General features: G+C 38.2%; 2 protein-coding genes across 21 annotated transcripts in view; one reads left to right on the top strand and one right to left on the bottom strand.

Annotated features, from left to right (window-relative positions):
• The window catches only part of LOC308176790 (uncharacterized protein), a 259,830-nt gene extending 253,589 nt beyond the window's left edge, over positions 1-6,241 (top strand). For 11 of the 20 annotated variants that reach the window (XR_013938602.1, XR_013938603.1, XR_013938604.1 and 8 more), the window contains 2 exons: positions 1,418-1,531; positions 2,854-6,241. Coding sequence is in view for 6 of the 20 variants with exons in the window: in XM_080552993.1 (XP_080409119.1) it covers positions 2,854-3,051 (198 nt within the window). In the remaining 14 variants the exon portion in view is untranslated. Of the gene's footprint in view, positions 1-1,361 lie in introns of all 20 variants that reach the window. The other 9 variants (XR_013938609.1, XM_080552993.1, XM_080552994.1 and 6 more) reach the window with 3 other exon arrangements.
• Positions 1-13,587, bottom strand: part of LOC308176367 (uncharacterized protein) — a gene marked incomplete at its 5' end in the record, with an annotated part of 32,180 nt that overhangs the window by 706 nt on the left and 17,887 nt on the right. The window contains 2 exons of the mRNA XM_080551990.1: positions 1,098-1,179; positions 10,629-10,722. The remainder of the gene's footprint in view (positions 1-1,097; positions 1,180-10,628; positions 10,723-13,587) is intronic.

Here is a 13,587-nt window from a genome sequence, read left to right as displayed (position 1 = left end):
CAATTCATATGACCTAAATTAGTACTTTTCTCTATTAAATGTCTCTCCATCAAAATGTGCTTGAGTCTAGCTTGAGTCACCCATCATTTTAGGCCTCAAATACTAATCAGCTGAGGAGGGTTTCCCTGTGACTGTACTAAATAAGGAGCAATTCTGAAGTGTTATTCCTTCTCTGGCCATTTTTAGAGCCTAATGCAGTACACTTGCTGGTCCCACTGATGCCCAGACAAGGCTTTCAGCTCATAGCTGGCTCACATCCTGCCACTTTGGAGCACAGCGAGCAAGCTGTCCTCCCTCTGTAGGGACACAAGTACATCTGTTGCTCAACTCAAGGTGCTGAAGATAGGCAGCACGCTAACTGGCATTCAGTGTAAAAATGCCAAGTGAGTTGCAGGTTTGATTGCAAGAGTTGACGTGTTCTGTACTTGTAGTCCCAAGCTTTCTGTCTTTAAATAAAAATACTGTTAGTGTTTATAGAATTTCCCTGGTTTATTTTATCAGCCTCTCTGTGTGCTCTCTCTGGTATAGAGAAGGGAGGAAAAAAAAAGGCCATATATTTTCTTTTAGTCACCAGTTGGTCCTCCTTTAAGGACCTTGTAAGACATTTTTTTTGTGTATTGTTTCTCTGCATATGTGGGCAGCTTTACTACTTCATCCCCCTCAGGACCACTTAACAACATCAGCAAAGCAATTAAGTGTAGTTTTCAGGAAAATGCCAGAGGCATTACACTGTCTGGATGGGAGTCTCAACCCAATTATTTTCAGCTAGTTGTGAACTGTGGAAAGTGGACTTTACTTCATTATAACTTCAGTTCCCACTGATTAAAAGTCTAGTGTGTTACAGACGGTAAGGAAAAATGAAACAATTAAACTTTCCATCAATAAAATTGCTGCATATTCTTCAACATAGGGGTTTACTTCTCTCCAGAGGAGTGATTAAAATGAACTGATTGAACTATAATTTGATTGACTGAAGAGCCTCAATCCATCGCACTAAAGCTTAAATTCCATCTTATTGCTCTATTTAACTCTGAATATAAAAAATTACTGGCAGTCTTGCAAACCTCTTACGCAGTCACCCAGCTGAAATTTCTTACCATTCATGGGCTGTGGTGGGTTCTGTTCTTTCTCTGCTGTGTGCGCATGATTCACAATGGACTGAAGAGACAGCAATGACACCTAAGAAATGACATTAATATAGCTTTAAAGAAAAAAAAAAAAACAACATAAAAAGACCTATTAAATTATCAGATATCTTTTACCTATAACATAACCATTTGGGGATTCTAAACTCAACCAGAGATAGAATTAACCCAAGACACTGAAGAGAATAATTGTCAGGTTATATTCAACTGTTGCAGCAAAAATTTGCATATTCATCTGAAGAATGCAGCTGTGATGCACCTTCCTACCACAGGTCTGTGTTCAGCAAGGTGTGGAGTTACCAGATGCATAGGTGTGTGCGTGTGCATACATATGACTCTTTCCTTCAAGGAGATATTGAAGAGGCACACTTAGGCTGGTCTCAAAGGTAAGTTGTGCTGGCTATGACTCCAGATGCCTGGGTTCTAGGCCAAAGAACACAGGGCCTGGGTTTCTTTGGACCTGGGACAAATTTTTTAAAGGTTGCTTATTCATCTCCACAGATGAGTAAGTCTGGGACTCCTATTGCACTAACGAAAGCCAGTTAAGAAACAAAGAGATGCTTGCTTTTGTCAACAGGTTACTATGATACAGCAAATATCTAGATTAGCATTTCTCCTCTGAAAATGTAACTGAAATGCTATTACCTATTAGAAGGTTGCCACTCTATTGCATGACATCGATTTTCTCAATTCCTACCTTCTATTTTGAAATAAAACACAACATTGGAAATACAGCTGCACCACAATAAAATTGAATTAGAATATATTATAGTGTAAAGCTGCAGCAAGGACACATTATGTTGTTAATTAAATGAATGAGGCTAGGTAAGATGTGCAGAAAAAGATGGGCAAGAACATCTGGGTAAAATACTTAATGTACTTATTTTCACAAGCAGCTCAAACTCCAAATGAAGTCAATAGATGTTTTCCCACTAACATCATCAAGCACTGGGGCATGTGTTCCTTGAGCTGTAATATTTACTACCGAGCTCAGTTTGCTGTTGAGCTTTGCTCTTCTGGTTGTGACTGATATACAAGGCTAGCTTCATAACCAAGCAATAGCTCTGATGCATAACAGTTCCAAACCTTGGACACTGCCAATCCCAGTCTTACAGGGATTTCTGATCACACTTAAGGGTTACTAATTCACCAAGTTTTTGGTTTTGTAATTTAAACATAGGACATACCACAATTCTTCGTATTTGTTAGCCAAAAACTACCAAGACTGCACTGGAGTCACTAAGGGAATATTGATCTGGTAAAATGCTGCCACCATCTAATTTAGAAGGAACACCTTTGACAAATTATATTTGGCAGTTAATGATTGCCTTGCATTATTGGCCTTTTCTTTTGTTTCCTCTTTCATTTTGATTACCAATTACTATGTTATCCTCTACTTCACCTCAACATTTGTAACTTTGAATTATGATATGCAGGACCAGTAACAGAAAACGAGACAAAGGCAAATGCAGAATCACAAATTTCTAGGTGCCCCTGAAGACTGCAGGATATGTACTACATTCCCTGTGCCCAGTTTTATGTACACACACCAGAAGCACATAGGACACCAAACAGCTTAAATGCCTATTAGAATCTTTCCGTTCTTACACAGACAGATACGTTCTCTCAATTATAACACCTTTGTCTGCAAAAAGGCTGCATAAAAAGGAGCTGTGTTTGAAGTTATTTTTATCTTATTTTCTTTCAGGACAAGAAGTATTTATTTGACAGCAAAAAGACAAGCCCCAAGTGTGAAACCAGCCTCAAGACTTCTCTTATTCCTAAATTAGAAAGTGGCAGAGATCTTACAAACCATTTGTTCATCTTTCACAGTGCTCTGACATCCATGGCAGCAAAAGGAACATGCAAACAGTTTCTTACCATTTTGACTAAGAGTCACAAGTAATCTGAGGAGTGTGCAAACAGCATCAAGGGCAGAGCAGGGCCTTCTTCCAAGCCCAGCCTGTGCAAGCAGATGAAGGGGAAACAGGAACCTTGTGACCCAAGGAATTCCTTTAGATGTCCCCCTCCAGAAAAGCATCATCTGCGTATGGACAGGAACTTGCCAACAGTTTCACCAAACTATGCTAGACTGGCACATCACAGAAAAAAATTAAGACTGATTCAAACTGTATCTGCTTTCTGTATTTGTGGGTTTCCTGACAGATGCACATGACTAACTACTCCCAATTACCAAACAGAATGTCATTTTGCTATGGCTGCTGCCAATCATGCAAGTGACTTCTCTGTACTTACCACCCTGTTAGAGAGAGGGATCAGCATTCCCCCCCCCCCAACAGGAAGCTGATTTCAAAATCTGTAATTACAAAAAAAAAATATATATATATATATTAGCCAGCAGATTTATGTTTGAAAAATACATGCTATAATTACAGAGAGATCATAATTCTGTTTTTGAGGAAATGTGATTACTGCAATTTCTTCATTAGGTTATAGCTTCACTATTTAAGAAAACATTATTTAAAAGGCACAGTGTTATCTGATAAAAACCCCAGCGAAACATAAGCAAACACTTGAATACTCTCTTCCTAGCAACCAAGGTCTTTCAACAGAAAAGCAGCATTTTTTTTTCCTGCACCTTGTATTAAGCCAACTTTCTAGTTTGTAACCCTTCGGCCATTCTATAATCATCAAATAACTGGAATATAATTTTAGATGAAAGTCTAAGCCAGTGAGTAAGCCACCTCATTGTTCATTTAAAAAAAAAAAAATTGAACCTTTTTTTTTTCTCAAACCGCTCCATGCGTACCGGAAACCCCTCTAACAAGCTCTGAAGAATTACCTTGGGACAAAATTCCCCATTGGGTACATCCAAATCTGCTTCTGAATGCCTGTCACCACTACTTATGTGTGACACTACAGCCATGGGGCCAAATTTTCAGAATTCGGTTTTCCCTTATTTCACTGATGGAAATGTCGGGAAGTTAATTTTAGTTACTAAGATTTTTCATATGTATTAAGTTGCCACGTGACTTAACTCTTATAACTACCAGCAGTATTTTAAGTGCTGAGTTTCTGCAATTCCCACTGAGTAGAAAATACAGATACTAAACACTCCCTTGAGATTTAGGTCTGTCTTTACAGGCTGGGATAGCTTTGATGGTTTTACTGAAAGAACACTTTGGCTCTCTAAAGACCTTCGATAGATGCTAGGGACCCGAAAACAAAAACAAGAAACCCAAACAAGAACTGTAATGCTAAGTAACAATGAATGAGCAGTGGTAGCAAACAACAGTGAAGGCCATTTTGAAAAAGTTTGTTCAACTGACCACTTCTTCCATATCACCTCTTTTCTCCTATGAGAAAATACTTTAAAGAGAATGTTCTCCTCTACACTCCTTTTCTTACCTAAGCGTATTTTCTCCTTTCTTTCTTTTCTCAGATGAGGGACACTAATGGTGTTGTTGCTAACTCTTTAAAGAAAATAAGAGCGGTACCTGGGAAATGTTTTCCATGGAAAAGAGGAAAGATAGCTAAGGGACAGGACGTACCCTTCTTGACACATACGGTGTGCTCAAAGAGCCAGCTTCCCTGCTTCTCCCCAAAGAGCTCTCAGTTGACTGTCCAGAAAAGTGCACGGTCTCCCCAGCTGTTAACAGCAGGATATACTGCAGCACTTGACTGCTGCCGCCATGTCATCTCAGTGCCCCTGAGGTCAGCTTAGCATATTAAATTAACAGTGTTCCTAGGCAAGGCAAAAAGTCTGCAAACAGAATGGTGCCGCATAATAATGGGATACAAGGGGAAGATACCTGCCTAAATAATGTTTTGGAAAGACTGGGGAGCATTGAATGATTCTGACCTATGTGACTTAGTGCCAAATATACATTATCACACAGAAGTCGCAGCAGATTACGTGTCTGTTTACCACCACTTAATATTTTCATAGCTTATTTTAGAATTTTTGGATTTGTTTTACCCTTAATCATTTATTTATGAGCTTAGAATTATTAATAATTTGAAGCTTCATTACAAACTATCCTGGGGGAATCTCACCTGCCTCATCCCATTACATTATTATTGCCAAATATCTAATTTACATTTAATAAGACATCAATTGAACATCAATAAAATAACAATGAATTAATAAACTGTATCTTCATAGAAATACTAATAGCTTAAATATGTAAGCAAATGCAGTGCACAGTCTGCAGGTCAGCTGTCTAATCTCTTTGAGAGCATTTGTCAGAATTGTTTTGTATTTAGAATTTGATAATAAACCATAAAAAAGTATTTAATTGCTCTGGTCTTAAACTAATTCTTGTGGCAATTGTGAACCAAGCCAAACTGTGAACCTTTGAGGCAGAGCTGGGACACAACCAAGTGTTCTATGTAGGTAAGAAGGTGATCTCAAAACACTAGAAATGCCTAAGGGACCTCAAGTTTTCATGAAATGAAATGTAAAAAGACTTTTGGTTTGGGTAAGTATGTATATTTTAGTTTAATATCATCTCTTAAACTGAAATGTTTTATTTTTCTATCCAGAAAGTTAAAATTAACTTTTTTTTACTGACTGAACATTCTGCCTGAAAACATTAAAATAGCATAGTTCAGCACTGCTGTTTGGGCATTCTGTTTTAACAAACTATCACCCCAAAGGACAAGTTTTGACAAATATTTCTATTCAGACAGAAGTGACATTATTTCATCCTGGGGAATTTCAGTAAAGGCCTTTATCCGATTCCACCTTATAGCTCTGCAGCAGTGTTTATCACTAATTGGGGACCACTTCCATTTACATTTCCTAGGCTCGTACAAATCCCACATGAGCATTAATGGAGGAAGAAGAAGAACAAGAATAAAAATTTCTCTTATTGGGTATTCTTTTTTAACCTTCTAGTTCTTATTATTTACTTTCCTTTATGGTTCAAATTTTATCAGGGCTTGAACAAGAGCCTTAGATGGAAAAGGTGACCATTTGTCAGTAACAGCCTTATCCTTGTCCTAGTTCACTACGAAGGACTCACTCCCTGTTCCCTCAGCCCCTTACTTCAGCAGGATTTACTTGAGGGCTTTAAATGCCCAGCTGTGGAACCAAAGCCAGAAGACACTATTATCCTTTTATGACAGTTTGATATTTTTAAATATGCTTTGAATTTCCTTTTCCTTTTCATCCATGGCACGTTAGTCTTTTTTAGCTGTTCATGTCCATTATTTGTCTATCTCCATTACACAATCAAGGATTATAAGGCCTCTGTCCTCAAGCACGCAACATGGGTTGATGCAAGCATTTAAAACTTTAATGGCTCTTGAGTTTGAGCTATTTACAACTCCACAGAGATGTGCTATTCAAACCTTAGTTTAGAGAGATTTCTGTTTAACATTTTAAAAACCTTAAGAGCTGAAGGGGCCATAAGACATTCTGGTCTGACCTCCCACATCATATTTTTACTCAGTTACTTCTATATCAAGCCTCACAACATACTTGACTAAAACACATCTTCCTGAAAGACTTCCAGTCTTAACCTGTAAGTGGAAAATCCATCATTTCCTCTCACCCATTTACACTAGTGTTTATCACCCCACACTCAAAAGTGCATCTTACTTCTCAATTGAGCCTGTCAGCCTGTCCCTCCCACCCCAGACACTGATTTTAACTTCTCTCTGCTACGCAGTGACTCAGTATTCTGTATTTTGAGCCCATAAAGGTGCTGATATACTATAACCCAGCTGGACTCAGCAGTATTAGCATTTCTACCATTCAGAAACACGCAAACAATTGCATGCATACATTCACATCTTTAGTATGTCTTTTACCTTGCTGGACTCACCAAAGTCCAGAGTCAAGTACAACTTCTGTTCTCTTCCTCCTGAGCAGATCCAAGTACATTCCTTTCTGGGGCACTCTCACAGGGAGACGATGAAAAGTTTAACACAGAGAAAATGTGCCCACAGCTTTGAGGGACAGCTCTAATTTTAGGGCAACCAGCTTACCAGATTTTTCCATTTCCTCTCATTTAATCACACTCAGGTTTTAAAAGAAAAATTCTGTTCATCTCTCTTTTTTAAAAAATAGCCACTCTGGACTAGTTTCCTTGCCCCCATTCAAACAATATACTCACTAATTTAAATGGATATTTCTTAAGAATACAACTTTTAGTTTCCGGGCCTCCCTTGCAATGGATCCTGTAAAAGTCTAAATAAATAATGTACACCAACTCCCCTTTAGCTAGTGTAAAAACAGTTCCCAGAGTGACAGCTATCAGTTCATCTCCAGTGAGAGCTGTATAAGCTATAAGCTCTTCTATAAACATGACAATACCAACCAGTCTCTTATTCCTCTCTTACATGACCCTTAATTATGGCTACTGTATTATGAATTGCTCCAGAGAATGCTACAAGGCTAGAGCGGTGTTCTTCTCTGGACATCAAAGACAGTGCTAAAACCCTGCTTAGGAAAGCTCCTCAGAAACATGTGCTGATGTTCATCCCAACTAAGGAACGCTCTGTTTGAGAAAGAAAGTGCACAGCTGCAGCTCACTGCCTCCTGTTCTTGGGCAAGGAGAGCACCCCACAAAAACTGATAATCCACTTTGGAGGGGAAGATGCCCACCTGAAAACACAGAAAAGCCCACCTCTCATGAAGCTCTCAAGAACTATTCAGACTTTTACCTCAGCCAAACCTCTGTATTCTGCAAAGTTCACCATCCTTAATAACTTACTGACCACTGAGGCTTGCAACACAACAATGCAAAAGCAGTATCACAAATTATGACTACATAACGGAGAAAACTGAACTAGAACCCACCTTTTGAGGCACTCTACCACCAGCATCTGTTACTGCGCTACAAGAGTTGTAACATGTTTACTTTGTATGTACAGTATTTATGGGCATCCTTCAGCGATAAATGCAACTGTGCATGCTCCTGCAGTCAACTAGGAAGGCTGTCTATACAGGTGCCCCACAGAGACCAACAGGGCAGAATCAAGATTCAGGCTGACACCAAGAAATGAATGATTCCTAAGCGTTTTATATGTGGGTAACATTAATCAATACTTACACAGTAATTACTAGAAAATTACTGTAACTGCCTCTCATGAGAATTACTGGAGAATATTATGATCTTCTGTGGGTATGTAAAAGTAAGATATAGCTAAATATTCGTAACAGGTGATGGTATGTTATGATAACACACATGGCTTAGACTTGTTTTAGAATATATAATGACTTACTGCTAGCTAACATCTTACAACAGTATCTATCTAGGAACTAATGCCTGGCAATTTATCAATTCTTAATAAAGCACTGTGCTTAGAAGTATTACTGTTGATGTTGCTCTTGATTTTGATTCAGCTGATTTTTGTCTGGGCTCAGCACTGTGGCTCATCAGTGTTTCCCCAGCTCCCTCAGGATGTGAGGGTTCCAAATTCCTACTTGATTAGACTTAAAAAAAAAAAAATAAAAAAAAATTAAGAACTGTGTATGCAGCACTCCCCTTATCTGTCCCCAGTCTGTGTGTGAAATTAACATTGGTTCAAAATGCTGGAAACGCACATGTGCATGAAGAACACAGGTTCCCAGACGAACACTGCATTACCCCCAGGCGAGTTACACTAGCCTGAAAGCACACTGTCAAGGCGTACTGCCACACTCAATTAACTGAAACCCAGGTAGCCTCTGTTGCACCATGCAGGAACAGTATTTTCATGTGAAACACATCTGTAAAGGTAAGTTCTTTCAGAACTTCACAGCCATATGGTGACTGAGCAAAAATAAGTACAATTAAAACTCTGCCAAAATTTAAACCAGTTCCATGCCTATACAATCATTATCACTTTAGATGTTTCTAAAGCATGGCTGCTTTTCAAGTAGCATTTCATGTCACACATCTCAATTGTCAAGGGCTGCCATAAGCCACTATGACATAGAAAGACATGACTCTCGGTTACATCCCTAGACAACGGGTAACATTTCTTCATGAACGCTTCTCTTTCCAAGTGTCTCTTGCCTACGTCCTTCAGACACTCTGTGAGCCACATTCATCAGCTGTGGGAGCTCAGCACCTTTCCAGTGATGCAAGTCAACTGATGGGGATAGCTAAAGATCAGCTCTCATGTCATTCTGAGCTCACAGAAGTGTTCTGAAAAGGGACATTTAAACTATTTACTGTCATTCTTGTTGCAGTTTAAATGCTGCATAATATTTTGATGAAGCTTTGTGACTCCATAAATCTAGTGTCCAAATGAAGGACTGCTGAAAAAAAAAAAAAGCCACTGATTTGCTGCAAAAATCAACCTTCCACTGCCCAATTCCATTCTTAATGAATAAGACAATTCAGAAACCTACAGGAACATGCTTTATTGATTCATTCACAAGTCACTAAAGCCTGCTGCCTAGGTTCCCTCCAGTAAGACTAACCACACATTGCTTCTAGCGTACTGAATTACAGGGAAAGGTGATGACTCCACATCTGTTCTGCTGGAAGTCCACTGAGACTAAACATACCCAATAAATGTAAACACAGTACAGCACTAGGTTAATGATAAATGTGTGTAGGAGACAAAGAGACTTGCATTTCCTCTTTATTATCCCTTCATTTGAGCCACTGCTTTAGCTGTAATTTATTTACCCAGGACAGTTGGGCCCAGATGCGTACCTGTTTTTTCACTGAGGTACTTGCTTTTCTCAATTTTGCAGATGGATTAAATAAGCCAGGAGGAGGCCAACCTGTATGTGTGGGGTCACACAGAGAACTGTAATCTACACTGCAGTAGATGCCTGAATCCATTCAGGTTCAAGACCTAATTTGGCATAAAGCTGGTTTGTAGCTGTACTGCACTGTACACTTTATAAACATATCTTTCAATAATCTCCTGTGCTTCTCATGAAAGCAATAACAAGCAGTACAAACAGCTGAGCCTATACTGGGCAAGCTTTCCTATTAAATTCCACTAATACATCTCAGCTGTGACCTGTAGCAATCTGGGTAACCTAATAAGGCTGACTGTCCCATAAGAATCTGGGATGATACACTGTCTACCTGCAAGACATGAGAAAGTACAAGAGAGCAACTTGATACCAAGTATCACCTAGCAGTCAGAGAAAAAGGGAACTGAAAAAAACAGATATATAAGAAAATACAAGAGAAAAAAAACATTATTAAGAATAAGGAAATCTGCTTATATAGCCTTACAGATACTTTAAAGTGCCACCATTTCAACATTCTCTTCCAACTCAAAACATTACATATGCAAGTCCTTTTTAATGGAATATGCTACACTCAGATTTATTATAGGGCTGTATGGTAACTATAGTTATTCCAATGCAAATTCTTTGAAGTAAAGCATTTTGTCAGATTCACCCATGTTTTGCCAGAAACCTAAATAGTTTTCTGCCTTACAACACAATAGATTTTAGAGAGCCCACTAAGATCATTCTAATACATATGCTTCCTTTTCATATGCTTTTAATAACCGTTCACAGACCCAGTCAAACGTAACAGTCTCTACTGCAAAACTCACCCATTTAGCTGTATTATGATTTCAGTCCCTTAGTGCTTTTAGTACAAATCTATGTACAGAATGGCTTCAGAAAGTGGCTTCTTCTCTTGGATATCTGTTGGATAAATAAAGCAACAAGCAATTTAGCGGTGTACAGAGGAATTAAAAGAATTCTTATCCTTTTTAATATTTCCCATAATTCCAAAATCAACCAACAACCTCAATATAAAACATATCATTCAACATATCACTTTTCCTTTAGAATTGTCTCTCAGCGGGGTAGCGTTCATAGCGACGTTATCGCTGTGCGCCATACTGTATGTTCAAAGCCGTCGGTATTCAATGTACTAAGAAGTGACACTGAATCCTGCAATCAAAAATAAAAAGTTCCAAAAAGATTTCAGAATTTACATTAATATAAATAGCTGCACTGAATGCTTTGAAGATGGAAAGCATTTTAGAGATTTACATTTCAGTCTGTTTTGAACAGATAAACAGACAAAAATATGTTTTGTAAAGGAACAATAAGATTTTCAGTGTAACACTTTCCATAGTTAGGTTGTAAGAAACAGTAGGCACCACAGAAAGAGTTATTTACATTCACTGTACAGAAGGCCTATGTTTCACTTCTGCCTATTACTTGAGCTTCTGAAGAGCATCTGATTTTCTAACCTTAGCATCTATTAAGGTGAGCCATAAGCCTTCTGCAAATGTTCATGCCCACCACCATTTCTACTATTATTTTTCCCACCCAGCTCACCCATCATTGTTTAATGACGAGATTCAGAAGGTTTATCAAAGGTTTTCTTTTCTTCTGAAACACAAAACTAATGTTTCCAAAACATTCACACATACACGGAATTAAAAATAGAGAAAAGTGCTCTGAAAGGAACTTTAATTGGAAAGATACTTTTTCTAACACTGCTTCCTGTCACTTCACTCCTCATGACTGAAGTGTTTTTATAGTTTTCTGTGTTCTCCCTTAGAGCTGTGTAATTTGTTTGAGTTCCATATCCCCCAAGAGCTCTATGAGAAACCTCCAGGGTTTTTCCAGTATGTAAAGGTCAGAGCTGAAGAAGATGGGGACGGAGCATGCCGAAGACAAGTATCAGAATCTCTCATTTTAAACCCATCACTGACAGAAAAAATGGACAGTAAAGCACAATGGGTAGTCTCTTAAAGGAAAACCAACTGTGGTGGGAACCTCTAAAAGATCCTAGAAGGACTGAAAACTCACACTCCTGAAATCAAAAGGAGATGGCTTTCCCAGAGATGTTCTGCATCGAAGTGAAAATAGGCTTCCAAATTTCTTGAATTTCTTAAACAAAAAATCTTACACCAGGAAGTCCAAACAACGTGGATCGCATATTTGGCTAACATATAGCATTTGGTATTTAGCGAAATCTTCTCGTGCTCTGCTCCTGGGCTCCTCCCACCACACTCTCCAAAGACATCTTTCCTCAGCCCTCATGCCAGCCTCCAAATTCCTGGCAAGATGTTGCCGTTTTCGTCTAGATGTTAGACGATCTTCCCCATGCTGGCTGGCTCCATTACTATTAAAGAAGTGTCGGCCAATCTCAATCTCAGGGTTCCCTAACAGCCTTCTTCTCACTTTTATTGGTTAATTAACATAATTGCTTCTAAGGAACAACTGTAATACTAATTAGTGGAACAGGTGCCATAACTAGCACAAAGTCTATAAAGAGAAAACCCAATATCCCACCAGACATATGTAGAGGATGTACCTTCCAACATTACAAATTCTCTTCTAGGGGACCTGAAAGAATTCTCCACTGCTGTGCTTCAGTTTTATCTTATTTGTTATTGTCTGTTTAATCAAGGTCTTCTGTAGCATAAATGTGATCACCATAATGCTAATCTCTGCACTAGACATGCAAATATATAAACATTTGTGTGCCAAATTATTAAGTTTTTGTCTATAACGTTATGCCCCTATTTACTATCTATATTTTATGTCTTATGGATTTCTAAACATTTAAATTTATATCAGTGTTGTCACATATCTGCAAGCAGAGACAGTTTTATGAGCACTAAAAAAGCTGCAACACACAGCCACTAAATACTAATGACATAAATGGTATCCACTAATGGTCTCTATTTTTATTACAATGCAAAACTTCAATATATTGCAATTATCACTGCTTTCAGACTGAGCCATACACACCGTATAATGCCAGCTTCCATCTCCATAGCATAAAATGGCATTATTTGTTGTATATAGTTCAGCCCTGTACTGCAGATGTTGACTGAATGCTCAAGTCAGCAGTTGTAGCTAAAATTCACTTTATTTACAGAGTCTTACTGTTAACTAATACCTTAAATTGTCAGATATGCCAATGCATTAGACATTTTTCAAAGCCAACTGCACTAATAGCGTGTAAGCGTAGCATATGTCTTGTTGTACCTGTCAACAGCCCAGTAACTTTGCAAAGGTAAAGCATGTCAAAAAAGGAAATTATATTCCTACGCTTCTGTGTTAAAAAATCTTTAGTGAGAGATTTTTCTAAAACATTTCAATACAAAAGTGCATTTGACAAAGCTTACTTACTCTCTTGTAAATGAGTTTCCATTTTACCTTTGTAATGTTAAATGTTAAATTCTTCATTCATAATTAGAACAGTCCCTCCTTTACAGCAGCTATCAAAGAGAGAAAAACTTCAGGACAGTGGAAACCTCAATGTTGCCCACAGAACTGGATGAAAAAAAGGCAAAATCTCTCTCAGAAATGGTGGGGAGAATTTAATCTAATTTCATCGATGCATTTTACTTGTAGTGTAACTTTCACCAAAAAAAAAAAGGAGTACTGAGTTCATCTCTCAGACTTTCATACCTGTTTACCTGACATAAAACATGCCCAGTTATTCCTTTTCATTGACTTCAGCTGAGAATAACCTACAGAAAGCTGGAACTTTTCTTTGAAACAGGAGACATTTCCCTATTTCCATGCAGCTGGGTAGTC

Source organism: Anser brachyrhynchus, assembly GCF_964034855.1.
Source record: "Anser brachyrhynchus genome assembly, chromosome: 12".
NCBI lineage: Eukaryota > Metazoa > Chordata > Aves > Anseriformes > Anatidae > Anser > Anser brachyrhynchus.
The sequence above is the reverse complement of the archived record's forward strand: the minus strand, read 5'-3'. Positions and strand labels throughout refer to the sequence as shown.